Source organism: Girardinichthys multiradiatus, chromosome 6, assembly GCF_021462225.1.
Source record: "Girardinichthys multiradiatus isolate DD_20200921_A chromosome 6, DD_fGirMul_XY1, whole genome shotgun sequence".
NCBI lineage: Eukaryota > Metazoa > Chordata > Actinopteri > Cyprinodontiformes > Goodeidae > Girardinichthys > Girardinichthys multiradiatus.
Window position 1 is genome coordinate 38654265 of NC_061799.1, and position 27448 is coordinate 38681712.

At 39.7% G+C, this 27448-nt stretch overlaps 1 protein-coding gene across 10 annotated transcripts in view; it reads left to right on the forward strand.

The window, feature by feature from the left end:
* The window catches only part of svilb (supervillin b), a 64339-nt gene that overhangs the window by 34244 nt on the left and 2647 nt on the right, over positions 1-27448 (forward strand). For 3 of the 10 annotated variants that reach the window (XM_047367148.1, XM_047367139.1, XM_047367140.1), the window contains 25 exons: positions 514-1198; positions 3777-4257; positions 6260-6392; positions 8718-8774; positions 10022-10099; positions 10598-10745; positions 12039-12134; positions 14587-14667; positions 14836-15013; positions 15153-15325; positions 15628-15783; positions 17854-17990; positions 18359-18506; positions 18595-18740; positions 19518-19693; positions 21681-21828; positions 21967-22246; positions 22321-22472; positions 22615-22720; positions 23659-23866; positions 23988-24121; positions 24299-24454; positions 24914-25057; positions 25223-25344; positions 25668-25823. In XM_047367148.1, the coding sequence (XP_047223104.1) occupies positions 514-1198; positions 3777-4257; positions 6260-6392; positions 8718-8774; positions 10022-10099; positions 10598-10745; positions 12039-12134; positions 14587-14667; positions 14836-15013; positions 15153-15325; positions 15628-15783; positions 17854-17990; positions 18359-18506; positions 18595-18740; positions 19518-19693; positions 21681-21828; positions 21967-22246; positions 22321-22472; positions 22615-22720; positions 23659-23866; positions 23988-24121; positions 24299-24454; positions 24914-25057; positions 25223-25344; positions 25668-25823 (4479 nt within the window). Of the gene's footprint in view, positions 1-513; positions 1199-3776; positions 4258-6259; positions 6393-8717; positions 8775-10021; positions 10100-10597; positions 10746-12038; positions 12135-14586; positions 14668-14835; positions 15014-15152; positions 15326-15627; positions 15784-17853; positions 17991-18358; positions 18507-18594; positions 18741-19517; positions 19694-21680; positions 21829-21966; positions 22247-22320; positions 22473-22614; positions 22721-23658; positions 23867-23987; positions 24122-24298; positions 24455-24913; positions 25058-25222; positions 25345-25667; positions 25824-26199; positions 26222-27448 lie in introns of all 10 variants that reach the window. The other 7 variants (XM_047367143.1, XM_047367146.1, XM_047367144.1 and 4 more) reach the window with 5 other exon arrangements.

Consider the following 27448-nt stretch of genomic DNA (forward strand, 5'->3'; position numbering starts at 1 on the left):
TGGACAACAAAGTCAATGTTTTAGAGAGGCCATCACGAAGCCTTGAACTCAGTCCCATTTACAGTCTGTGAGCAGAGCTGATAAGGAGCTCAAGATCAGGGCAGCATTCAAACCCAAGCTAGTTACAGCAATTTGGTCAGGGGGAGCAGGCCAAAATTCCAGCAAAGTACTGTATGAAGGTTGTCGACGGATTCCCAAAAAGTCAGACAGTTTAAAAAACAGTTATACCAAACATTGAAGAAAGTGTGTAAACTACTAAATTTGATTAAAGTAATAAGCAATTTTCTCATTGTTATGGTATTCATCAGACAAAAAGTACCTTGGTTATCCCAACCGACCTATAACAGCAAAAGGTTGTGTTTAATTTAACAGAAAAAATGTTACTCGTCTGTTTCAAGAATGTATGCAAATATCTGGCTTTACCTGTAAATAATATGCCTGCTACGTCGCATAAAGGCTATATTATCATTTGTAGCATCCCGTTTTTTAACATGTCTATTGCTGCTTTTTCAGGTGAAAAGCGGAGGCAAAATCAAACTGGAGCCGCTGTCGGTTTCCCTGGTTCGATCTGTAGCAGCCGTCACTTCGCAAGCCTCTGTCACCACGGTAACTATGGCCCCACACAATAGCGATGATGGTTTTCATCCAGAGAAATCAACAGCCATCCCATACATCCCTGCCCAACAACAGGCCCCCAGCAGCGCCAACATCCACCAGGAGAGGGCACCACGGTATTTCTCCCTGACCAAGAGGGGGCACCAAGGCCACAATGAGGGGGAGCCTGATTTCTCCCCCCTCCTTCCTGGCAGCCCAGAGAAAGCTGGGGCCCCTCCTGCTCTCCCCTCGTCCTCAGTGGGTCACAGACAGCAGAAGGAGGTGCTGGTGGAGGGCTGGCGAGGGAGGCAAGAAGAGGAGGAGAAAGCTGGAGGGAGAGAGCAGGGAGGAGCCAGAGAAGACAGCATTCAGGAAAAGCTGCTCTCCTCTGACAGGGACAGAGGGGACCAGCTGCAGCATCCTAAGCACTCTGCCGAGCCCTCATTGTGGCGAGGCGAGCAGGAGCCTCAGACCAGCAGGAGAGCTGCAGACTCCCAGGAGGTTGGAGAGAAAGGAAGAGGAAAAGGAGGGCAGCTGAGAGAGGCCACAGTAGCTTACAGCTCCCCCAAACAGGAGCAGAAGGGAAGCCACGGAGGCATCTCAGGTAAGTGATATCTCTGACTTTCATAGAAAAGAAGTGGGAATGTATAAAGGGTAAAAAAATAGAAATATTTAAGGTTAGAGAAAAGGTTTTGGCAATAGAGATGAAAATAGAGGACGTAAGAAGGAAAAATGAAGAAGATAAATGTCCACCAAAATTGGTCTGCTCCTATTATCCTCATTGTCTTCTGTAGCATGCTCCCACGCATGACTGCTTTGTGCCGGCTGCACACACACACACACACACACACACACACACACACACACACACACACGAACACAAAGCAGACACTCCCAGCTGGGAGTGTTTGATTTGGCTGATGCAGAGAGGCATTTCAGGCTGCATCTAATTAGCATATTTTTCCATGAATGTACCTCGTGTACCTCTTTGTCTGGAAAAAGGAAGCCCTTCCCTCATAACAGCCCAGCAGATTTCAGATCAAACTGTTTTTGCAGCACTGTCGTGACCCGTAAAAGAGCTCAGGTCCCCTTTGCACCACTTTATGCCTGTTGGTTGCATATACACAAATGGACCTGACCTGTTTTTACCTGCTAATGTGTCCTGGTGTGTCTTTTCCCACTCAAGCACACAATAGTGCAGAAAGAGATGAAAGCACATAAAGAGGGCAGAGCAACACTTGTGCAATTAAATGAATCAGGTAGAAGTTCAAAAATAATGTCTGCAGCCGATTGTTTGTTAGCTCTACATGACTCTGTCCATTATACAGCCCTATCAAAAGGTTAGAACAACTTCAGGTTACTCATTCCTCTGGTAACACCATAAACCTTTCAGCCCACAAAATAAGACTGACAAAAAACATAAAAAACCCAGATAGTTACCCTAATTACAGACGTTTAATTAATTAATTTAATTAAATACTGCATTCATAAATTGTCCCCACAGTGTGATTAATACACTTATAGCTGATGAAACAATCTCTTTTTTACAAGAAAGCATTACACATTAGTCCAGGTTGTGCTTAAGTGACTATACTGGTTACCACGATGGCTGTTAGGCGCTAAATAGCATCATTCAACAATAAAACAAGGAGAGATTGTAAAAAAAATTTCCCTATGAAGATTAACAATTAACACAGAAAAAAATAAACAGATTTGTGAAAAATGTACAAAATGTTAGGAAACGTATTTACAAAATTTCTTAAAATAACGAAAAGGGCTACAAACAGACTTTGAAAGACAGAGTGGAAATTAAAATGCTTAAACATGACAACAAAAGGAAAAGAAAAAAACAATTTTAGAAAGTGCAGCAAAAACATTTATGCAATTTTAGAAAACATTTGTTTGCATCTGACCGTTTCTATATTCCTGAAAAACTTGAACTTTTTTAGAAAGATGACCCTTCAAGTTCTACATCAAGGTAGGATGGAAACACTAGAGTACCCTATTACATCATGTGAACTTGAGACAGCTGTTAAATCTTTGCAAAGTGGCAAAAGTGCGGGTCCGGACGGTTTTCTGTCTGAGTTTTTAAAAACATTTTGGAAGCAGCTATAGTTCCATATTTATTAGAAATGTGGTGCGCTCCCTCAAACTTTAAATCCGGCAAACATCTCTATAATTTTGAAGAAAGGTAAAGATGCATTAGAATGCGGCTCCTATCGCCCAATCAGTTTGTTAAATGCGGATTTTATACTGTTACCTAAACTTCTAGCTCTTCGATAAATTCGATAAATTCCTACCCTTCCTTCTGCTTTAGATTTAGATATCTTCCTGGAGCCTCTTCTATCAGTGAAAGGTGCAATATCTATTATTTATTCTAAGATCAACAAAATTAGCTCAAACTCTTCTCTAAATACACTTAAAACTGTTGGGAGACTGATTTGGGACAAAAGATATCAGATGGTGTTTAGGAGGGAATTCTACAGAGAGTATATGGATCTTCCATTTGTGCTAAACACCGTTTCATTCAGTGCAGGACTTTACATCGGGCGAGTTGATTGTATATTTGTATTTTTGTTGTGTGGGGGGGGCCAGGAGACTTTGGACAGATGTTGCTGAATGTAACCACTTTTCATATGTAAAAGCAATAAAGATAGTTGGAAAAAATGTGCAGCAACAGAATAAAAAATTGAAGATTTCTTTTAGCAAAATTTTTCCCAACAATTAGAAAACAGAAGTGAAATACACGCAAACAAAACAGAGGCTGCTTTTCAAAACACATAAACTGATTTCAACTAAAAACATCAACATAAATGAAACATTAACAAATGGAAACCTCAAAAATATTTTATAATGTTTCAGAAAACCAGACATTTTCAAAATGCTTTCCAATAAGGAAACAACGTTTTTTTAAAGTATTTTTTCAATGGTGTGTTGTTAAATGTCGCAATAGTGATGCTTTTTAAAATAAGATGTTTCTGGTCCACATGGATTTGATTAATCCATCTAGAGACGTGAGTCTTTTTCCTCTTTGTTTATCAACTTTGTTTTACTTGTCAGGTACAAATAGAGCATTTTTGCATTTGTATAAAATAATCAGGTTAAAATGTTATTAGGTTTAACCAGAAAAAATATGATTTTAGAAACAGCAAAGACATGATTGTGTTGTACTTTTCCATCAGACGTGCCGGATCATCCAGGTCCGCTGAAGCCACTGATAGCTAAGGTATCATCCCGGACTGTGTCTTATATTTCAAGTGGCCATCATCAGCAGCAAAACGTCGTACAGCCCCCTCAGACCCTTCCCAAACCCGCCTTATATATCCAGCCACAGTCGTACTCCCAGCCCCCACCAACATATCCCAAACCTTTCACTCATTCTCTGCAAACCCAACCCAAACCTCCGGGACTGATCCAGTCTATGCCTAAGCCCTACCCTCAGGTAGCTCCCCAGTCTCGTCAGGCCGGACCACAGGTGCCTCCTCAGACGCCCCCTAAACCTCACTCCTTCCCTCAGGCTCTCAAATCTCAGTCCGCAAGTGCAGACCATCTTGAGGACTTCAGCAGGAATAGTGTCCATTCTGGAGACCTGCTGTCCCCCACGGAGCCTGGAGACCAACTGTCTGACGGCATGTCCACCAAAAAGATGTCCATCAAGGAGAGGTAGGAGTATGGAAGTAAAATAGTCTCATCAGAATCAGACATTTTTTAGACATTGAATTTATAACACTGAATTTTTATCCTGTGCAATTATGTGTGAATTTGTTTTTGTACTTAAAATTTGCCAGCAAAAATTCACCTGCAAGAATTCGCCTGAAAAAATTAACCTGCAAAAATTCACCTGCAAAAAAACGCCAGGAGACACTGCAGCCTAACTTTATATGTATATATTTACATACTATATTAATCTTTCGATTGTTGACACAAGAAGCAGAGGATAACAAGTGCAACCAGGTAGAGAAGTGAAAAATATCAGCAACAATCAAACAAGATGCTTTTGTTTGTTTTTGTTTAACATGTTGCATAATGGATTAAATGAGACAAAAATATGTATATCATATATAATTTATGGTTTTTAGTCAGTATACAGAAATATTTCAATTAAATTCAGCTAAATACAACTGGGTGCAAAGAAGACATAAATGACTTACATGAGGAAAACGCATCTTGTTTCAAAGCAGAGATGAGATATCAAAAGGCACACCACAAAATACTACGTAACCACACAATATTTTTTTTTTAAATCTTTTTATTTGCAGCAGATTTTCCTGTGTAAAAGGTTTGACGTAAGAATTTATTTGTGTAATTTTGGACCTCTAACTAATTGAACGATCTCTTTAGACAATGGTGAAAAAATATTTAACTGAAATATACAAGATTTGTGGGTCCCAGCTGAAGAATAGTCTGCAGCTGATGAGCTGCACACACACCTCCAAATTGCAGCCAGAATAAGCTAATGGGTGCATCATCTTATTGGCTTGCAAGGCTGAAAACTGATTATGGAGGGGCAGAAGACACCCATGTACACTGAAATAAAGTCTTCATAGTATACTAAATTACAAGGGAATAAGGCAAACAGGCTAAATGTTTAATTGGTTTTATTAATTCAGTCAGTCAGTCATTTTCTACCGCTTATTCCATAGTGGGTCGCGGGGAAGCTGGTGCCTATCTCCAGCAGTCTATGGGCGAGAGGCAGGGTACAATATGATCATGAATTTATTAATTCATGATCATATTGAAAGTAGTAGATTATTCCTCATTCAAACATTCAAATATCATATAGCATGAATGAGGACAACATTTCTGAGCAGTGGAGCTAAATGAAAGCTTGGCAATATAATATAATATATGTATATAAAATATATATATATATTTTATAAAAAGGTGGATTGTGCATTTTCTGTATGAATATGTATTTCATGATATAGCAAGTGACTGAGAGATACACTAAGTCTGGATAAAAATGGTCAAAGGCATGAATTGGCCTAGATATTTAAAACATCAAAGAGCTTTGAATTCATTCATAAATCCTGGATACAGTCCAGAATTGACCCTTTAAATACCTGAAAAGTGAGAATCCACTGAAGACAGAACTCTGACCCAGCTTTTGGCAAATAAAAAAACGATTATTGTAAATGTCTCAGTGTTTAACTAAATCAAACAGAAGTAATTACATGTTTTTTTGCACAGTAAGGGTTTCAATTTTTTAAAATCTTTGAAGACTTTTTATAGCATGTTTTTTTTTTATCCTGGCAGCCAGCAGAGAGCTGTGCAGATGGACAATCACCTCTGAGATGTTACAGATTCCTCAGAATGACCTCATTTCTGGCCTTTTTATGCTCAAACAGCAGCAACATTGACACACTTTATTTTACCCTTCAGCCATTATTAGCTCTGCTCATGCACTTATACATTTATACGTTTATTATTTGAGAAGCCAAGTTCTCTAACAGTTTTTTAACTTCATGAAAAAAGTAAAAAACCCCATACCTTATGTTAAGACAACGCTAAAAAGAAAAATACTAAAATCCTGAAACACTGGGTATAAAATGGATGATATACTGATCTTTAGCTCACATTACAGTTCTTCAACTTATAGTTTTTAATGTAGTAGGTACAGTAATTTATAAGCCTTCTTTTGTTTTGAACCTGTGGTCATTGTTAGAGTGGCACTGCTGAAGAAGAGTGGTGAGGAAGACTGGAGGAACAGGATCAACAAGAAACAGGAAGTGGTAAAAGTGGCATCAGCCGATCAGCAGCCTCAGCAATGGGAGATGGAGCAGACCAGCCAGAAGAAGGTTAGTCCATACCCACTGTAATGGATGTTTTCATCATGTCTATAATAGAAAGTAACTTTAGTTTGTTGGACATATTGATGGATTTGTGCTCATGACTTGCTGTAGGTTAGCACATCAGAGCTAAATGCAAACACGATCAGAATTTAGGCATAAATGGCATAGTTTGATCGTTTAGTGATGTAAGTGAAAAACTTTTCTTTTATGGGAAAATGAAAATATACCAAACAACTTCAGTGAATTTTGAAAGGAAGAACTGGATGTAAAAGTTAGAATTTTAAGTTTCAAACTATCAATTTTTTCCAGATTTGTAGTGTCGGAATTATGAATGCAGGTTCATATATATCCAGATACATGCATACATCTTTTAAGAAGTAGTGCTGTAGGTTTTAGACTGTCTTTTGACTTGACAAGGCCAAGACCTTTTAACTTTTAAGTTGGTTATCATTATTTACTGCAGCTACTTTCCTTTGCCGATGTGAAAGAATTTGTTTGACAGCACTGATTGGATTGCACAAGGTGCAAGGGATTCAGTTCAAATCTAAGAAGGTGAATTGTAAATTCACACAAGGTAAGAAAGTATATTGGAGACATTTCTAAACCACTGCAGGTTCTAAGATAAATTGTTCTAACAACTGAGGTAAAGTTATTCCAATGTGTTCCTACCTTGCCAAGGACTGGAAGAAAACCCAAACTGTCACCTGTAGCTAAAAGGAAGTTGGTTAGAATATTCAGGAACAACTCAGGAGCTCCCAACGCTCTAGCTTGCCATGAATTGGAAACTGCTGAAACACCATTACAACTATTACAGTGAAGCCAGTTTTACATCACCGTTGCCTGAGAGGGTGCTGACCAAGAAAGAAACGCCTGCTCCAAAACAACCCCTCAAAGTTCAGCCTCAGCCAACATGGACAATCCAGATGACTTCAGAAGAAAGGTTCTCTGTTCAAATAACAAAAAGATTGAACTATTTGGCCTCTGTGACTAGAAGAGGAGGAGTTTGCAACAACTGACAAATATGGTGGTGGTGGCATCATGCTGTTGCTGTTGTTTCGGTCTCAGTGGCTGGGGCATTGCACAAAGTGGATGCAATACACACAAATGTGGACTTTCTCCAAATTCTTCACCCCAAACCAAGAGATAAGTGTCTAAATCTTGATACCAAATCAGTGTTTAACCAGGACAAAGGTCACAAACAGTCAACAAAACAGGTTTGGGGTTGGATAAAGCAAGTTGACATTGAGCTTCTAAAATGGCCTTCCTAAAGTCCCCATTAAATCCTATTAAAAATGTGTGGACTACACTTAAAAGTGTAGAGTAAACACATCCTGCCAGAGCTAATCTTGTTAATACCTCTAAAATGTGTATGGTTGAGGTGCAACATGCCAAGAACACATAATATCTACGCTTTAAGCCTGAATGTGTGAGTTTACAGCTGCATGGTGGCACAGTGGTTGGACTGTTTCCTTGCAGCGAGAAGGTCCTGGGTTTGACTCCCAACCGGGGGTCTTTCTGCATGGAATTTGCATGTTCTCCCCGTGCATGCATGGGTTCTCTCTGGGTACTCTGACTTCCTCCCACAGTCCAAAAACAGACAGTTAGGTTAATTGGTCTCTCTAAATTGCCCGTAGGTATAAATGAGTGTGTGTACAGTTGTTTGTCCTGTAAGTCTCTGTGTTGCCCTGCGATGGACTGGCGACCTGTCCAGGGTCTACCCCGCCTTTCGCACGTAGACTGCTGGCACCAGCTCCCCTGTGAACCGGTATGGAAGAAGTAGGTATAGAAAATGGATGGATGGATGTTGTTGTGTTTCTGAATACTTAGAGCAGGTCTGCTAGGAAATCTTAAAGAAATAGTTTTTTGGGTGGGGGGGGGGGGGGGGGGGGGGGGGGGGTTGAGTAATTTTATAGCATTTCTTGCTTTTTAATGATTTTGTTTAGTGTATTTGTTGTTTGAGCAAATTTCTCCAGACCAGTAAAAAAACTCTTTACACAAAAAGAAAATCTTTGAATGTGAGTTTATGATGGTTTTAATTTGGACAAACTAAACTCAAACTGCTTGAAGTAAACATTTAAAAGTTTTCATGTAATATTTCAACAATATCATTTAATATATATATTTCTGGAATTTGAAGCTTCATTTAAACCTGTCATAATAAGACTGTAAAGAGCTTCTTTCTGGCTGCTCACCCGCTTCAGATTAGTATTCTGTTGGAAGAAACGGCCTGTCAAAGGCTTGGATGGTAATCCCCCTCGCTGTCTTACTCTTTAGCAACAACAGCCCCCCCTCCCATCGACTGAGTTCCTTCTCTGTGTTTTCACCCCTCAGGAGGAAGGGGTGGTCGCTCAGGACCAGTCTACTGTGTCTGGCTCTGAACAGCTTTGGGTAAGGCTCACTGCCAACAGCTCACAGGTTCTAAACCAATTAGCTTTGAGCGCTATCTGTGCTGTCCAATCACAGTGATTGTGTTGTTACTTTTTGTTTCTCCTAAATCTGTTCGGTCTTTCCTTCAGTCTCTAACATTATGCGTGTTTTTGCCAAGATAGAAACCCCTTCTCCAAAATCTTACTCCTAAAAGCTTGAGTGAAATTAGCAGCCACAAACATGGATTCATGAAATATCTTCTGGAGAAAATGTTCAGTGTCAGATGAAATGACAGTTGTTTCTTTAGTCACAATAAGACAAGAGGTAGTTTTGGAAGAGACAGAGTGAGGCTTTCAAACATAAGAACACTACAACCTTACAGTCTCTTATTTTCTGTTTTCATATTGTTAGCTTTGTGAATCTGCATGCTTTAGTTTCCTGTCACGTTGTTGCTGGTACACCTTAATTTCCCCATTGAGAGACAATAATGGACATTTCTATTCTAACACTGCCATGCATTGTGTTGGCACCATCATGCTGGGGGCGTTAATATATGCACACCGCTTAAGTGCAAAAATCTGTTGTCATGTAAAAGTTAGATAGTGTATCTGGTATTGATATTTAATGGTGTTTGTAGTAAATATCAGGTGTCGGAATTATTGTGGCAATGTTAAAATGTTAAAAAATAAATTATATTCCCCAAATATTGTTTTAACAAAAACACAAAAACTCAGATAGTTAATCAGTGAGGTTAGCTCAGTGGTTAAGGATTCAAATTTCTGTTCATACAAAACAAAAATATGTGAAGGGATTTTAGCAACTACAACAGATTTCCACTAAGCGACTGCTATAACTAATAAACTGTCACCTTTCATAGACTTGTCAAGTGCGAATAATAACAATTGCATATTTTTCTGACCATTGATGTTTCCAGCATTAAATCTTCCCTTTGAAGAAGGACATTATTATAAAAAAAAAATCTTAAAGAAGATTTTTTTTGTCAGCAGATTTGATGTTTTATACATACTAATCATTTGTTTTGTTACTATAATCTATACAGGTGACAAATTTGTTGTAAAATAAATGTGTCCGTTGGCACTAAGTAAACTAACCCCTGACTTAAGCTTTTCGCATCATGCTCCCAGTTTCTGAAATCCTCTTTCCCTCCATTACATCCAACCTTTGTCTGCTTCCATTCTTGTTATATTTTTCTATGTTTTTGCATTTCCTCCTTTTCTTCACTGTTCAATCCATCTCTCCGTCCTCAGGAGCCTGTGTTCTCCTCCACCTTTTCACCTACTATTTCCCTTGGCCAAAAGTGCCAGTATATTGACCATCATGGTCAGGTAAGGATTTGCATTTGAGCTGCTCTAATGGACAGCATGAACTGGGGTACTGGCCTTTTTTGCTTGCCATGCCAAAGTTTCTCCTTGCAGTGTTGAGGCGGATTGATGGTCACGACAGCATGAGTATAAGTTGGTGTAGAGCTGTTGTTTCTAAAACAATGGAGAAGACTGGATAGCCGTGCACCTAGCATGCTTGGATGCATCTAATCTTTGTGTTTCTGCTTCAGCTGATGTTGTCACGTCATATATAAAAGCTCTGACATGAAGTTATGTGGGACATAATGTAAGGTTTCAAGGGTATATTGTGCAACCAGCATTAAATGGAGGATTTTTTCTACTCTATGGATTTGATTTTTGCGCTGATGATAGGAAAAAAGTTCCAGCATGACTGGAAATGAGCTGAAACGATATGGGGGGCCTGCAACCTGAGTTTATTGTGCTCTGTACAAGCTTTGACTTGTCAACCCAATAAGCTTTCTTCTCCTTATTTTTGTGCAGAAGGCTGGAGAAGAAACTGAAGCCCATATGACTATCGAAGAAAGGAAACAGATGATTTCAACGCGTGAGGATGCCTGGAAGTCAAAAGGCAAAGGAGCAGCCAATGACTCCACACAGTACACAGTTGCTGCGCGGATGGTCAAGAAAGGTCAGTGCAAAAGCCTGCTGCTTTGGGAAAGACACAAGAAAAGACTTTGACTGCTGGAATAAACAGCAGATCTGGTCAAAAAAACACATAATTACACACAATTTGTATTTGTTAAGATTTTGGTTTTTTCCTGATTCTATAGGGGATACTTATGCACGAAACATATCAGCAGGCAACAGGACTTTACAGCTATTTTTATTTTCAGATTTGAATTTTCGGTGATTGAATCAGAATGTCTTAAATGTATTTGAAACAAAGATGCTGTCTATATGGAATACGGTCATGGTAAAAAGAAAATCCAAACAAATTAAAAATGATCTGTCCAGGTTCTGTTTTTTTTTACAAAAGAAAACAACAGATTCCAAGGTAAAACATCAGCAATAAATATAGATAAGCAATGGTTGCCTTCAGTTGGGGAAGCATTGTGAATTTGGGAAGGGTTTTTAGGACATTTCCAAACAATCTGAAGAAATGGAGAGAAGAAAGGTGTAGACATCCCGGCAAATTAGATACCCTGAGAAAGATCGGAGAAAGTGTGTGGAGGTAAATGGAGTGAGGAGATCCTTAAGATGGAAAGAGGCAACACCATGGATGCACTGGTGGGTAAGGAGGGAGAACTTATACTCAATCTTGAGTGAGACAGGAAGCCAGTGGTATGATTTAAGGATGGGGGTGATGTGGTCATGTTTGCTCACCTTCAGCAGGATCCCATCAGTGCTGTTTTGAATGCCCTGCATCTTCTGAAGGCACTTGTAGAATAATGTCCTTTAGACAGATGAGACCAAAGTAGAGATGTTTGGCCATAACATGAAGCACTACGTTTGGAAGAACCGAGCACAGCATATTGACATGTACCAAGTGTCAAGCATTGAGGTGGAGGGGTGATGACTTGAGCTTGTTTCCACAGGACCTAGGCACCTTGTAGTGACGATGGGATCCATTATATACCAAAGTACTCTAGTCTTAAATGTGAGGCAACAGCTGAAGCTTGGTCCAAACTGGGTCATGTGAGCTATGAAGGGAAATATGAGGAAGAGTGGGCCCAGACGTCCTCCACAGAAGTATTAGAGACTGATAAAGAGATGCAGAAACTACTAAAGGTGGTTCTAGATGCTATTGAATAATATGATCTACTTTGTCTTTGTTGTGGTTTAAAAATGTTGATATAAGAATCTGTTGTGTATTTTTCTACATTTGAGATAATTTTACTAATTTTAAAAAGTTGTAATGACAGACCTGACTTTATCTTTATGCAGTCTAATATCATGTGATTTTCTCTCTCTGTGTCTACAGGCCTGGCAGCCTCCTCCTCAGTTATCAGTCCCATTCTGTCACCAGTTTCCACCAAACTCAAGAGCAACACGGCGGCTGTCAACAAGCCACAAGAGGGTGAGACAAACTTTCAAGTCCCAACTCCTTCCCACCATTCCATCCAAAGGACTTCATCCTATGTTGGGAAAATCTAAACATGACACCTTATTTCTTTCTCTTTAGAATGTCAAGTCTAATACAAAGGCAAGAAGTAGCAGGATAAAGGCATGGTTAACATAGTTTCACAAAACAATAACAAACAAGACTACTAGACTACTTCCTTTTTAATGATTATTTGAATAAACTAAAATAAAGTTAAAACCTTAAAATAAGAGTTGAACAAACATCAAAACCATTGTAGAAAAATATTATAGAAATGAAAGCCAGCACAAACTAGGATATATAAGAGCAAAACGACATGCCAAAGTATAAAACCAGATAAATAGAAGTTACTAAAATAGTAAATTATTGTTTTCCTAAAATACCTGAACATTTATTTGCAATTCAAAGCTAAAGAGTTGCTCCTCAAATGTGTCGGAGGAGGCAACATTTAATTATTAGGTTAAGCTCCAAAGGTTTAAGAATGCTACTAATATACCCGTTCTAATGTTTTTGTTAAAAATGCAATATGCTTTGCAATAAAATGTCATACCCTGCCTGTCAGAGGTTTTTCAATTATGACTTTATGAATACAATAAACTAGTATTTTAACAGGAAAACTTAACTAACAACTAAGTAGGAAATTAGGCAACAGAAACAGCAGTTTTCATACTTTGGGTGTCAGTCAATTTTCAATACCGCTTCTTTCCATAGTGGGTCATGGGGGAGCTGGTGCCTATCTCCAGCAGTCTATGAGTGGGAGGCACAGTACCCCCTGGACAGGTCACCAGTCCATCACAGGGCAACACACAGACACCTAAGGGCAATTTAGCAAGAACAATTAACCTAACAGTCATGATTTTGGACTGTGGGAGGAAGCCGGAGCACCCAGTGAGAACCTACACATGCACAGGGAGAACATGCAAACAGGAGATGAACCCAGGACCTTCTTGCTGTAAGGCAACAGTGCTACCAACTGCGCCACCGTGCACCATGCAACTGTTGGTTGTTAAAATACTAACAATGATAATAAAAGAAAATATATGTGCATTGAGTGTCTATGAAGATCAAACCAGCAGTTTTATGGACAAAATGTGCAATTTGGGTTAACTTGGAAAGAGAAGCCCTCCTGGTGTGCTGATGTCTTGATTGTGACAATCAGCTGGTATACGATGGGCTGCGCTCCTTTAGCCACTAGCAGCTGATTGCCCCAAATCTTGAACAAAGGCTCATAAAACTCTGAGGCGGGAACACAGTGGAAAAACTCCAGTAATAAAACTGCAACAAAGGAGTGGTCAGGCGAGGCCCAGACCACAGCTGCTTTGAATGGAAAGACTTTAAAAGTACAACTTCTAGCTCCTGGCTGATCCCAAATCAGCCAGGATTCACACGTCCTTGATCAACTCAAAAGAAAAGCAGTAAACTTCTCTTCCGTCCAAAAGGGAAAAATATGAAGAACCGTCTGGCCAACTGAATTACAAGGGGAAACTCCTCTCCTTGGAAATAAAACCTCTGCGGGTTTCCACCTGCACCAGGTCCTCGATCGGTATATGATTCTTCTGACCTTCTTGTATCAGACAGATTTCCAGCTTTCAAGCTCTTCTGGGAATGGCTGTGTGGGGGAAAAATTTGCCTATGAGCTTTTGTCTCTCCAGATACGCGCCTCCGATGTGTCGTCCTGTGAGACACACTGGAAATGTCAACGGACGTTTATTTTCCGTGGATTTTATAATCCTGGGTGACGTCAGAGCTGCAACGTCTGTTGAGCTGCATGATTGACCTACACAGCTTAGTTGGTCTGTCCGACCAAAATGGATGACCCCAACACAGTGCAACAGTGAAATTTTATTTGGTTGTAGTCTGTAATTTAGGCCACTAGATGTCACTACCCCCTGCAGACTGGATCTTAAAGGCTGTTAGTCAGTGAAGAGTGTTAGGTCTAAACCATATGTGACATCTAACAAAGAGTCACACAATACTAAGACATCTCCTGTCTCACATATTTATTTGTTATACCTTGCAAATTTTAGGCTGGAACCGAAACCTTTCATTTCGTATTTCACTTACCATCGATTTTCCTTTCTTCAGATGATAATTAGGCGTTGCTGATTTTGTTGTACGTGAGCTACTTGCTGGAATTTATCTGTGTGTATGCAAAGTCCACTACATCTGTAGATCTTTAGCCAATTTGCCTAACTTTTGACATAATAAGAAGTATAATTCTAAAGTGCATGTAGCTGTTAGAGCATTAAGTGGAGAACAAACACCTGAAAGATGTAAATTTAATTAACTCTACCTTGGTCAACAAATATTTTGCTAAGAAAGAAGAACTTTAACTTTACAGGGTTTTAGTTGTTAAAAGGCTAAAAGGATACCAAACTATTTATATTGGAGTTATTGGAGTTTTAGAAACTAATTGCTTTATTTACAGAAATTGAGGCAAGACCAGACATGGAGTCAGATAAGAAGCTTGACAAGCTGGAGAGCTTTTTGGGACGAATTAATAGCAAAGGTAGGCAACTGACCTCAAGTTCAACACATAGTATTTATGATAATACATTTCCTCAGTTTTTTTTTCACTAGCCATTCATGGACTTGTGTTCTGTCTCTTACGAGCGTGTTTATTTTAAATTACATAAAGACCTAATATTGTCTGTCTTTGGTAATTTTATCTATTCAGTGGCAGGTTTTCAGGAAACCACTCTAACAGTGACAGAGAAGGCAGTGAAGGAGGTGATGAAGCTGGACGATGAGATTTTCTCCAAGTTCTACAGACGTGTTGCAGAACTTCCTCGCATGCCCACCAGGATCGAGATCAGCGAAGACTTTGACAGCATCTTTGGTTCTCACGGTCCAACGTACGAACATCCGAACGTTTTCTTAGGATTCCAGTATAGAGGGCTGTCTTACAATACCTCTAGAAAAATAACGAACAGAATCTTAATTCTCATTTTGTGTTTCACATCATACTTATGTGCCTATTTTCCTCCTACACAGGCTGGCCTCAGCCATGGTGCAGCATAAGCGATCTGTTCGACCGTCCAGGAATGTTCAGGCATCTAAAAATCCTCTTAAAATGCTGGCAGCTAGGGAGGACATTCGACATGAATACACAGAGGAGAGACTGAATGTGGCACAGTTGGAGAGCAAGAGGGTGAAGGCTGAGAAGAGTGAGTCTAGGGACTGCAGCGTCTCATGGTGTATCTGTGACTTTAGGAAAAAGAAAGTGTTAGAAATGACTCTGTACTCCTATACTGTCTGATGTTTGAGGTCAAAAATCCAAAACATTTTTAAAGCTTGCAAATTTACAAAGTTACAGGTTTCTCTGCCTTTTCTAAAACACCAGAAATTAGTATTAAGAACATCTTGTGACCCATTTTCACTGCCTTGTGTACAGTTGGGAGCTTGTAACATTAAATAACCCTTTTGAAGGTCTTAATTTTCATAAAGCATTTTATTTTCCTCCTTCTAGTAAATAAAAGCTCAGAGTACTCTGAGGCGGCTCTGGCAGGTCTGGCCAGTAAAGAAAACTTCAGCAGTGTAAGTCTACGAAACGTCAACATGTCGGAACAGACCTCCAACAACAGCGCAGTGCCATACAAGAACCTGATGCTGATCCAAGTTAAAGGTAAAAGCTCCTTCAGAAATCTTAGAGCTTCATTGGCTGGTTACTTGCTTAACATCTTCTGCTTCGCTTTAAATCTCTTACTTGCTTTAAATCTCTTCTATAAGGTAGAATTATTAGTTTATGGTTAAAATTGTTAATATTGTCATTAGCATGTTTGTTATCACTGGTCTTGACAGTGTTAGTGTCATCAATATTAGAATGTTGGTGTTTTTTAACCACAGTTGTTGTTGTGGTTGTCGTGAAAGACGTTGTTACATTGTTATCTTTGACATTGTTGTCCGTACGTTAATGCTTTGTCTGTGTCACATCATTGTCATCATTGTTGTCACTGCAAACATGGCTGTTATTGCCGTCATCATGTAGTTGTTGTTGTTAGCGTCCTTGTTACCCTCATTGTTGCTGTCGTTTAAGGTGGTATCACTGCTGTTGTTTTGGTTAACGTTTTTGTCACTGTAATCGTCATTGTCATTCACTATAATTCATTTTTGTTAATGTATTTGTTGTTAACATCATTGTCAGTGTCATGATTATCATTATTAACATTTCTGTCATTTTTAACACAGTTGTTATGGTTGTTAATATTTCTGTTACTGTCATTGTCATCATTGTAAACATAGCTGTTGTCGTCTTGTTGCTGTTAATGTTTTTGTTAACGTTGTTGCAATTAAAGTCATCAACCTTGTTACTGCTAACGTTCCAGTTATAGTCATCATTGTCATTGTTAACCTTCTATGTTGTTGTTAACCTCGTTGTTGTTGTCATTGTAAACTGTTATCGTTGTCATCATTGTTGTCATGTTGTTGACGTTTTTGTTGTTGTTCATGTTCTTGCTTTTGTCATTGTTGTTAAAATTTTTTTGTGAACATCCTCATTGATGTTGTTATTGTTGACTTTGTCGTCATTCCCATTGTAAAATTGTGGTGTTGTTATCAATGTTATCATTGTAAATGTTATTTTTGTCCCCCTTCTCATTGTTGGCACCATTGTTACAGTTGTTAATGTTATGAATGTTGTTGTCATCTTTGCCATTGTTTTTGTCATTGCCATCCATGTTATTATTATTACTGTCATTGTTTTTGTTTACGTCACTGTCGTTACCGTTAATAGTGTAGTTATCATTATTGTTAATATTGCTGTTCCCGTTGTTTTTATTATTACTTTATTAAGGAACAGTTTTAATTCTCCAGACTTCCAGTTAAATTTTAAAGGATCTGTGGCTTCTTATCAACAAATAGCCTGACACATAACTATACAAACTGTATTTTTGCTAAACCAAACTGCTTATAAAAGTAAGCTGTATATGCTGGATTGCTGGGTAAGATTTGCAGACCTAATCAAGTGGACTGTGGTGTCTTGCCTCAGACTTATGGTTGCCTCACTCTTTTTATAATGAAATCATTTCATGTTTTAAACTAAAGACACATGGTCCTAATTGAATAAATAAAGAAATACACCCCAACCCATACCACATCTGCAAACCAGATCTCACCCCAAGCTATAAACAAAAGCTTGCAACTATCATAACATCCATGAATATAGTATAAATCTATCATGGATGTTATAGGTTTATATGCCCTAAATAGTTTAAAGGCTTATGAACATAATGTGGCCTCCAACTTTTCTGCCCTTTATGGGAATTTCTGAAATTGGCAAACACAATTTGACCCAGACTAGCAGCTAGCATTAATGCTACACTAAGCTAACTGGAGCTCACTAATTGTTATAAACAAACAAAGAATGTCTTTCCCCCATTGTGTCAAATTCATACTTGTATTGTATGGGTTATTTCCCCTTGCAGTGTTCCAGCTTCATTTTAGCACTTGTGGTAACAACATGCCTTTAATAATCCTTTTTGAATTCAACTTGATTTTCAGCGATTATTTCAAGATCCTCTACTTTTTGATGTTTCATGACCCACATTGGAGTCTTGACCCCAGCCTTTAGGAACAATGTATTGTTATAAGTGTACTGTTGCCAAAAACCAAATGTTTGAACATCATAAAATTAAAATAAATGCACCATTAATTGGGTCAATATGTGTATTGAATATGTTGATTCTGTTGTTTGCAGGTCGCCGTCATGTTCAGACCAGATTAGTGGAGCCCAGAGCCTCTTCTTTGAACAGTGGGGACAGTTTCGTGCTGGTCACACCGGAGCACTGCTTTGTCTGGATAGGAGAGTTCTCAAATGTGATTGAGAAAGCTAAAGTAAGTATTCTTCATCTGTCTGCTTGGGAATGTTCACATTTAAACAAAAGTATTCATCAGTGATTCTGGATCTCACCTTCATTCCACTTCATTCTACTCGTCTTATGAACACTTTCATTAGTGTGTTTCCAGATGATCAACAGCATTTTCACTGCATTATGCTTCACAATTGTCACTCAAGTCCTTTCCTAGTAAATTAGTTTGTTTTTAGATTCAGTGGCGCTTTTTTTCCTCACCATAGAAATAAAAAGGTCAAACTCCTTCAGTTGTTATTAGAATTTTTAGGAAAATATACAGTGCTTTGGAAATTACATGTGCACCATTAAAAATCTGATGTTTTGAGCTTTTCTGTGTCTGTCTGTGTGCAGGCGATGGACTTGGCCACTTTCATCCATACACAGAAGGACATGGGCTGCAGAGCAAGTCAGGTGCAAACTATCAATGAATCTGTTGATACACAGGGTTCTGATGCACAGGAGTTCTGGACAATCCTGGGTGGACAAATGCCTTACAAATGTAAGACTTCAGGCAGGAGCATTAATACCAAATGTTTCTTTTTAAATCACGTGATTATACATCTGCATTATCTCTAACTGTCCCATAGCTGCAGGTCCACCAGAGGAGGATGAGCGCTTTGAGAGTGGCATTGTGGAAACCAACTGTATCTTTAGACTAGTAGACGACAAACTGGTTCCTGATGATGAGGAGTGGGGGAAGATTCCTCACACCTCCCTGCTTGCATCTAAGGAGGTAAACTGACATGTGCAGCCTCATTAAATTCTAACATTTCTCTTTAAACAAGACAACAATAACACATTGGTTTATGACAGCATGTGGGACATGAATTGTAAAGTTCTGTTGATCCAGAGTTGTCTATAATTAAGATGCAAGCACTTGGGCTCCTGGAATAGGCTTTTAGTATTATCCAGGTCTGGATAAGAATGGGAAAAAAGAAGAAAAAAATGTTTTCTAATAATAAATTGTTTAAACACGCTTTTTACATTCTACACATATAAAGGTTGGCAACCTCTGGTTAGTGCATCACAGGCGTGAATTATAGGTTAATGTAAAATAGTTTACTGTACTTAAAAAAGAAAAGCTGGAACCCTGCAGACTACTTTTGCATTTCTTTTAGAACAATCTTTGAACGGGTAATTAAATGTCAACATCTTTACAAGAATTTTAATGTCAGATGTGTTTGAATAAGTGTCTTAACTACAGATGTCATTATGCATCACTGCTGAAATCAGTTCACTGGCTAAAATAGATATCTATTTTGAGTTTATTTTTTATTTTGTTGAATTGAACTTTCTGTTCTGTATGCAAAATATTTTAAAAGGAGCTCTTAATTTGCTTTGCATGTCTTGCAGATTTAATTAAGTAAAATGTTCATGTAGCAGAGTGTAAACATCAACGTTCCTGTGAATTTGAGTTTGTGTGTACAGGTTGCATTGCATTTATTAAACCACAAAGCAGCTGCAGAGGATTAGTTTACTAGACTGTTTTTGTTCACTCTGTGTGCTGCAGGTGTTGGTGTTTGACTTTGGCAGCGAGGTGTACGTGTGGCACGGCAAAGAGGTGACTCTAGCACAGAGGAAGGTGGCCTTTCAGCTCGTCAAACACCTGTGGAACGGGACGTTTGACTACAGCTGCTGCGACATCAACCCTCTAGACCCCGGAGGCTGTAACACACTCATCCCCAGGTTAGAGGGTGCTAATTAGGGCTGCAACACATCTAGCATGTACAGGGGTTGGACAATGAAACTGAAACACCTATCATTTTAGTGTGGGAGGTTTCATGGCTATATTGGACCAGCCTGGTAGCCAGTCTTCATTGATTGCACATTGCACCAGTAAGAGCAGAGTGTGAAGGTTCAATTAGCAGGGTAAGAGCAAAGTTTTGCTCAAAATATTGAAATGCACACAACATTATGGGTGACATACCAGAGTTCAAAAGAGGACAAATTGTTGGTGCACGTCTTGCTGGCGCATCTGTGACCAAGACAGCAAGTCTTTGTGATGTATCAAGAGCCACGGTATCCAGGGTAATGTCAGCATACCACCAAGAAGGACGAACCACATCCAACAGGATCAACTGTGGATGCAAGAGGAAGCTGTCTGAAAGGGATGTTCGGGTGCTAACCCGGATTGTATCCAAAAAACATAAAACCACGGCTGCCCAAATCACGGCAGAATTAAATGTGCACCTCAACTCTCCTGTTTCCACCAGAACTGTCCGTCGGGAGCTCCACAGGGTCAATATACACGGCCGGGCTGCTATAGCCAAACCTTTGGTCACTCATGCCAATGCCAAACGTCGGTTTCAATGGTGCAAGGAGCGCAAATCTTGGGCTGTGGACAATGTGAAACATGTCTTGTTCTCTGATGAGTCCACCTTTACTGTTTTCCCCACATCCAGGAGAGTTACGGTGTGGAGAAGCCCCAAAGAAGTGTACCACCCAGACTGTTGCATACCCAGAGTGAAGCATGGGGGTGGATCAGTGATGGTTTGGGCTGCCATATCATGGCATTCTCTTGGCCCAATACTTGTGCTAGATGGGCGTGTCACTGCCAAGGACTACCGAACCATTCTTGAGGACCATGTGCATCCAATGGTTCAAACATTGTATCCTGAAAGCGGTGCCGTGTATCAGGATGACAATGCACCAATACACACAGCAAGACTGGTGAAAGATTGGTTTGATGAACATGAAAGTGAAGTTGAACATCTCCCATGGCCTGCACAGTCACCAGATCTAAATATTATTGAGCCACTTTGGGGTGTTTTGGAGGAGCGAGTCAGGAAACGTTTTCCTCCACCAGGATCACGTAGTGACCTGGCCACTATCCTGCAAGAAGAATGGCTTAAAATCCCTCTGACCACTGTGCAGGACTTGTATATGTCATTCCCAAGACGAATTGACGCTGTATTGGCCGCAAAAGGAGGCCCTACACCATACTAATAAATTATTGTGGTCTAAAACCAGGTGTTTCAGTTTCATTGTCCAACCCCTGTAATTGTCCCTTTTATTTTATTTTATGAAGAAATAAATATTAAAACTTTTTGCATATATAAAGACATTTGCATATATTTTTTAGAGATAAGAAAGGCACCAACATATAAAGTTTGATTCATAGCTATTTAAAAAGTTTGTCGCGCAAATCAACCCAAATAACAGATGTTTCATATAAGAAGAGATATCTTGATGAAATTCATATCCAGAAACATGATCCTGAGGCAGTGTACCCAATTTAGTAAACATTTAACTCCAGTGGGTGCGATAGAGGGTTGCTATAGTGGGGAGAGCTTTAATTTGCAGAAATGACTTTAAAACATCAGGGTGTTGCCCAAAAGCAACATCTTCCATATGTTAATGACTGGCCAAGGTGAGCGTGGCTTCTGAACAATGTTAGAAATCTGATCTTTGAATAATGAAGGTAGTACCAAACACAGTATGTATCGGCTGGAAATATTTGGAGTATTTCTTGACCCTTTCAGTGTTTTTATTAAAATGTTGGCTCAGTGCTGCCAGAACAGTTATAATAGGTGGGTCATGGGTGTCCTCCATAGAGGATCGAATCTGCTTGAAATTGTATATATTCCTTTACAGCTGTTGTAGTTTGTTGTTTTCAGTTTGAGGTCAGTGTGGGACTGAAGTTTTTCATGTCTGCTCTGTTTTTGTCCTATAGGAAGGGCCAGGGCCGTCCTGACTGGGCCATATTTGGCAGACTCACTGAGCACAATGAGACCATCTTGTTCAAAGAGAAGTTCATTGACTGGACTGAAATTAAGTCTCCAACCCTGAAAGAAGGGATTGAGTTTATAACTGAGCAGAAGGTGTGAATTTCTGGTTTTGTGTCACACAAGAATGAAAGATCTGATGCCAGAATCGTTATAAAACATCAAAAAGTTGTCTGGCTGCTGGATTCTCTAAATTGCTAATATTAAAAATTCTCCTTGTTACCTTCCTCTCAGGAGGCCCCTGGACGCCAGTGTCGACCTTACGACACCTCCCTGATGCTGCCTCTCCTCCAGTCGCCAGTTTGCACCATTTTGGACGGGGTGAGCGTGGGCCGTGGCTACGGCCCCGTGGAGACGGAGGACCACATGAGGCTGCAGGAGATCAGCACTGCATCTGTGGACGTTTGGCACATCCTGGAGTTCGACTACAGCCGTCTGCCCCGCCTGAGCATCGGCCAGTTCCATGAGGGGGACGCCTATGTGGTCAAATGGAAGTTCATGGTTAACACCTCCGGTCAGTCTCTGCAGTTAAAGCAATGACCAGTTAAATCAGCAGGACTTGTTGACATGTTCTCATATGTGTCCCAGTGGGTCGAAGGCTGAACCCTGAAGCAAGGAGCAGTGGGCCAGGGAAGGAGAAATGCTGCTATTTCTTCTGGCAGGGCAGGAACTCTACCGTCAGCGAGAAGGGGACATCAGCACTGATGACGGTTGAACTGGATGAGGAGAGAGGTGCTCAGGTAGAGTCCTAGCTCCTTATATGTCAGGGGTCAACATGCAATCATTGGCTGGTTTTGGATCCTAAACAGATTTTGGTTTGAAATGCACATTGGTGCCAGCTGCGAGTAAAACCTCATTGACTTTAACTTCTGTGTGTTTCAGGTCCAGGTACAGCAGGGAAAGGAGCCACCATGTTTCCTGCAGTGCTTTAATGGCGGGATGATCATCCACGCTGGCAAGAGGGAGGAGGAGGAGGAGAACACTCAGAGTAAATGTTTTTTCGCATCTATATGTTTTATTTACATCCAGTGGTTTGCAAAAATATTCATACCCCTTGAGGTTTTCCACGTTCATGACCGTGTTAAACAGTAGGGATGGTGTGCTACAGTGATGTAGAGCCTTTTGCATAAATATCAAAAAGTCTAACTTTGGTGTCCCCTATTTGGTGGCAAACTGCAAATGAGGCTTCTTCTGGTTTTCTTTCAACTGCGTTGATTTTCCCGTTACACTTATGTTTAGGTAAATTTATGATGGAAAAAATTCCTCCAGAGTTGCCAAGGCCCTCTTAGACGCTTAATGCTATGCTTTCCAGTTTAAATGGAGGGCCATCTTGTGGTATGATTGACTGAACTGTGCTCTGTGAGCTGTTCAAAGCTTGGGATGTTGCTTTAAACGTCTTAACCTTCTGCCTGGTCTGTCTGCTGTGTTCCTGTGTCTTCTTGATGCTGTTTGTTCACTAATGTTCTCCAAAAACCTCAGAGGCCTTCACAGAACAGTTGGATTTATACTGAGATTAATTACAGACAGGTGGACTCTAGTTACTAATTAGGTGACTTCTGTAGGCAATCTGTTGCACTAGATTTTATTGAAATGTATCAGAGTAGAAGGGAATGAAAATAAATGCATACCAAACGTTACTAAATTTTTATTTTGTTAAATCATTAATTATTTTCCTTCCATTTTATAATTATGCATTACATTTGTCATAAAAAATGAAGGATTCTTTGTATTTATCACAAAGTAATTCCAATAAAATGCATATGATTTTTTGGTTATAATGTGCCAACATATGAAAAGTTCAAGGGGTCTGAATGTAACTGCCTAAAGAAAGAAAAAAAAAACATAAATTAAAATAAAATCAGCAAGGGGTATAATACCATATTATGAAAGTAATGTGAGTTAATTACATGTCAACTTTATACCCAGGTGAGTGGCGTCTGTACTGCGTGAGAGGTGAGGTGCCGGTGGAGGGCCACCTGCTGGAGGTGGCATGTCACTGCAGCAGTCTGCGCTCCAGAGCCTCCATGATCCTGCTCAACATTAACAAAGCCCTCATCTATCTGTGGCACGGCTGCAAGTCTCAGCTGCACACTCGCAGCGTTGGGAGCAGAGCCGCGCTTAAAATCAAGGAACAGTAGGAGGATTTTTTGGAATGTTTAAGAAAATCTTTGCTGTTTCCTGTTGAAGATTTTTTGGAGTTCATTGAGTACACATGCACAATCTTTAAATCCAGTTCATGTTTGGCTGCTTTTTAGGTGTCCTCTGGAAGCAGGTCTTCACAGCAGCAGCAAAGTGACCATCCATGAGTGCGATGAAGGAGTCGAACCTCCGGGCTTTTGGGAAGCGCTGGGGAGGAAAGACAGGAAAGCTTATGACTGCATGCTTCAAGGTGCACCACTACTGTATCTGCTTGTTTTAGTTTTATTATATCTACTTGATTTGTATCCAGGAGTTTTAATATTTTAACATTGTGTCTGTTAAATAGGACAAGAACTTATATAAACAAATTAGTGCAGTAAATATGTAAGAATAACGCACAATAATAAATCCTGTTTTGTGTCATCAGATCCGGGTAAATTCAACTTCACTCCACGGCTCTTCCAGCTTTGCAGCACATCTGGAGAATTTGTAGCAACAGAGTTCTTCCACCTGTCCAGAGCTCCAGATCTGGTCAGCTCGCTGCCGTTCCTGCAGGAAGACCTGTACAACACTCTCCAACCTGGTGAGACCAGGACACAACCAGCAGGATTTCTTTATTTTAATTTATCTGCACATTTGCAGAGGGTGCAGGTTGTTTACCTTACAGAGGAATAAACTAGTTTTACCTTTACTTCTCTTTTAATAGTAGCCATTGTACATATGTGGCAAGCTGTCTGCTTTTTTGACACTGATGCTAGTGAAATTTACATTCTAGGTCCAATTTAATTTAGCGTGTGTGCAACAACACAAGCAGAGGAATCAAAACTGTTTAGGTTCTGGATCCTGTAAGGTTATTTTTTCCTCATCTTGTAAGAGATGGAACCATTTTTACCCTCTTTAAAAGTAGATTCTGTGACTTAAGCAGTCTCTTTTCTTCGGATAATTTAGGAAACAATAATCTTGCCTAATTTACAAGAACCACACAGATTCTAGTCTGCATGCACACTTTCTTTGGTTGACTGTGTTTGTCTCTCTTGCAAAGCTTTGTTTCTGGTGGACAACTTCCATGAGGTGTACTTGTGGCAGGGCTGGTGGCCTCAGGACAGCGAGAGCACCGGCTCGGCCCGCATCCGCTGGGATGCAGACAGGAAGTGTGCAATGGAGACTGTGCTGCTGTACTGCAAAGGTGAGGAGACATTCTTTGCATAATGATCATTCTGAGAGAGTTTGCTGGTGTTTTACTTCCATAATGTAATCAATTTCAGTGTCAGCGGATTATTTGATTATGAAAAACTGGATTTTTCTCAGCAGTTAACTTTGGATCACCGTTTTTCTGATGTTTTTCCTACAGAGAAGAATGAGAAGAAGCCTCAGAAGTCGTATTTGATCCACGCAGGTCTGGAGCCGCTCACCTTCACTAACATGTTTCCCAGCTGGGAGCACAGAGAGGATGTTGCTGAAATCACAGAAAGAGTAAGACTAAAAAAACATGTAAAACATATGAAGGGCCAACATTTGAATGTGAGATCAGAAATGTCTAGTGCTTTGTAAAAGTGTTTATACCCCTTGAACTTTTCACAATTTCTCACGTCACAACCCCAAGCTTCAATATATTTTCTGGGAATTTTATGTTATAAACTAAAACATAGCATCCATGACTGTGAAAATTTGTTTTTATAAGTGAAAGTTTTAGAACAGTGGCATGCATTTCATTTAGGGGTATCAGAGTAACTGGCAAAGTTATTTTCCCCTTTTTAGTGACTGGTTCCCTGACATATTTTCTGTGGTGCTTATAGGAGGCAGAGGTGTGTAACCAGATCATCCTGGTGGAGGACGTTTTGGCCAGATTCTGTCAGAACATCTACCCTCTGGCTCAGCTGCAGGCCCGGCCACTGCCAGAGGGAGTCGACCCGCTCCGCCTGGAGATCTACCTTTCTGACACGGACTTTGAGGTCTGTCAACGCACCAAAACCAGACTCTCACAATCTGTCAGTTAGTTTCATTCTAGGTTTATTTAATAGGACATGAAAAATGATAACAAAACCTGTTTTTTATACTGGAACTAAGCTAAATGATTCTATAATTAATAGAATCCATGTATTTGTCTTTACATTTGATATATTCCATAAAACCTGAAGTGTCTCAACAAAGTAAAACATCTTCTTAACTGAAATGGTTTTTTATAATTTTATCTCGTGGTGTTCCTATGAAAAATTGTAATGAAATAATCTAAATGACCATATACTTTACCAAGAAATGCTGTATTTCAAAGCCAACATGGACACCAACATGTGGTCCACCTGACTTCATCTAACTTTCACTTCACAGACTAAGATATAGGTGGATTCAGGTAAGAAGAGCTCACATGATTCTTTAGACTGAGGACTTTCTGCATGTCTGCATTCTGTTCCTCTCTTTAACCCACAGTAGATGTGTAAGATCACTCCTGCCGCTTGAGTGCATTTCTACTTGAGGACAAAAAGTCACGCTCGGCTGCACATTACGTCAGAAATGATCGTCCTGAGTTCTGATAGGCATTTACTTAAATCAGCTTCAGTTGCTGAAGGCACACCATCTCAGCCTATTCATATAGTGGATGACAAACATGAAATGACACACGGGAAAAAAATGTGGAAAGATCCTGTTCCTGAAGGAGAAATAAGAAAGTTAGAGTGGTCTGCAAGTGAGTATATATAATATCTGTCAAAAAATGTCAGTCATTTTGACTTATGGGAAATCCACCAAAGTGTGACTAAAAATGACCACAAATAGATATAAAATGTCAGCCCTCTCAAACTTGGCCTCTAAAGTGGCCACATAGCAAAATAAACCGATCATAATGAGACAAAAAATAAGTATAACTGACACTGCATCTATAAAAAAAAATATGGCTGACTTTCCAGACTTTGTTTATTTTATCATATAAACAAAGTCAGAATTTCTGGAAATAATTGACTTTGTACATCAATTAATATTTAAATTTCATTTGTCAAATTACAACCTGTTTCGTGATACTCAATCATTCATGGGCGGTTCGAGACAGAGGTCAACAGGGGCCAGTGCCCCTGTAGAACTGGTCCTGGCTCCTGTTATGGCCCCTGTACTGAAAACATAATACTAAATCAGTTTGTTATGATAATATGTCCTGGCACAGAAACCATAACTGATTATGGACCAGTTTACTTTTTTACGTTTAAAGTTTTACTTTAACAATAAATATTACTATTAAGATAGGATCAGAGTTTTCATCTGCTAGATCAGGGGTCTGCAACCTACAAGTGGCTATGTGGCTCACTTAATATACTAATTTATTTTTTGATTCATTCTTTTGGCCTATGCCCACCATGAAAAAACACTGGCCCCCTGGTAAATGTGGTCGAGAACCGCCACGGCAATTATTGTCTGGGCTTCTGAGTCAGAGACAGAAGCACTCACATGAATCCAAATTTATTTAAAATCCAAAAAAGCTCTGTTTCGCTGTTTTTTGTTTCTGTGTGTTTTTTAGACAATGCTTTACATCTGGCTGTGGTTTAGATAGCAAATAAAGCATAGACACACCTATTGTTTAAGGATTTTC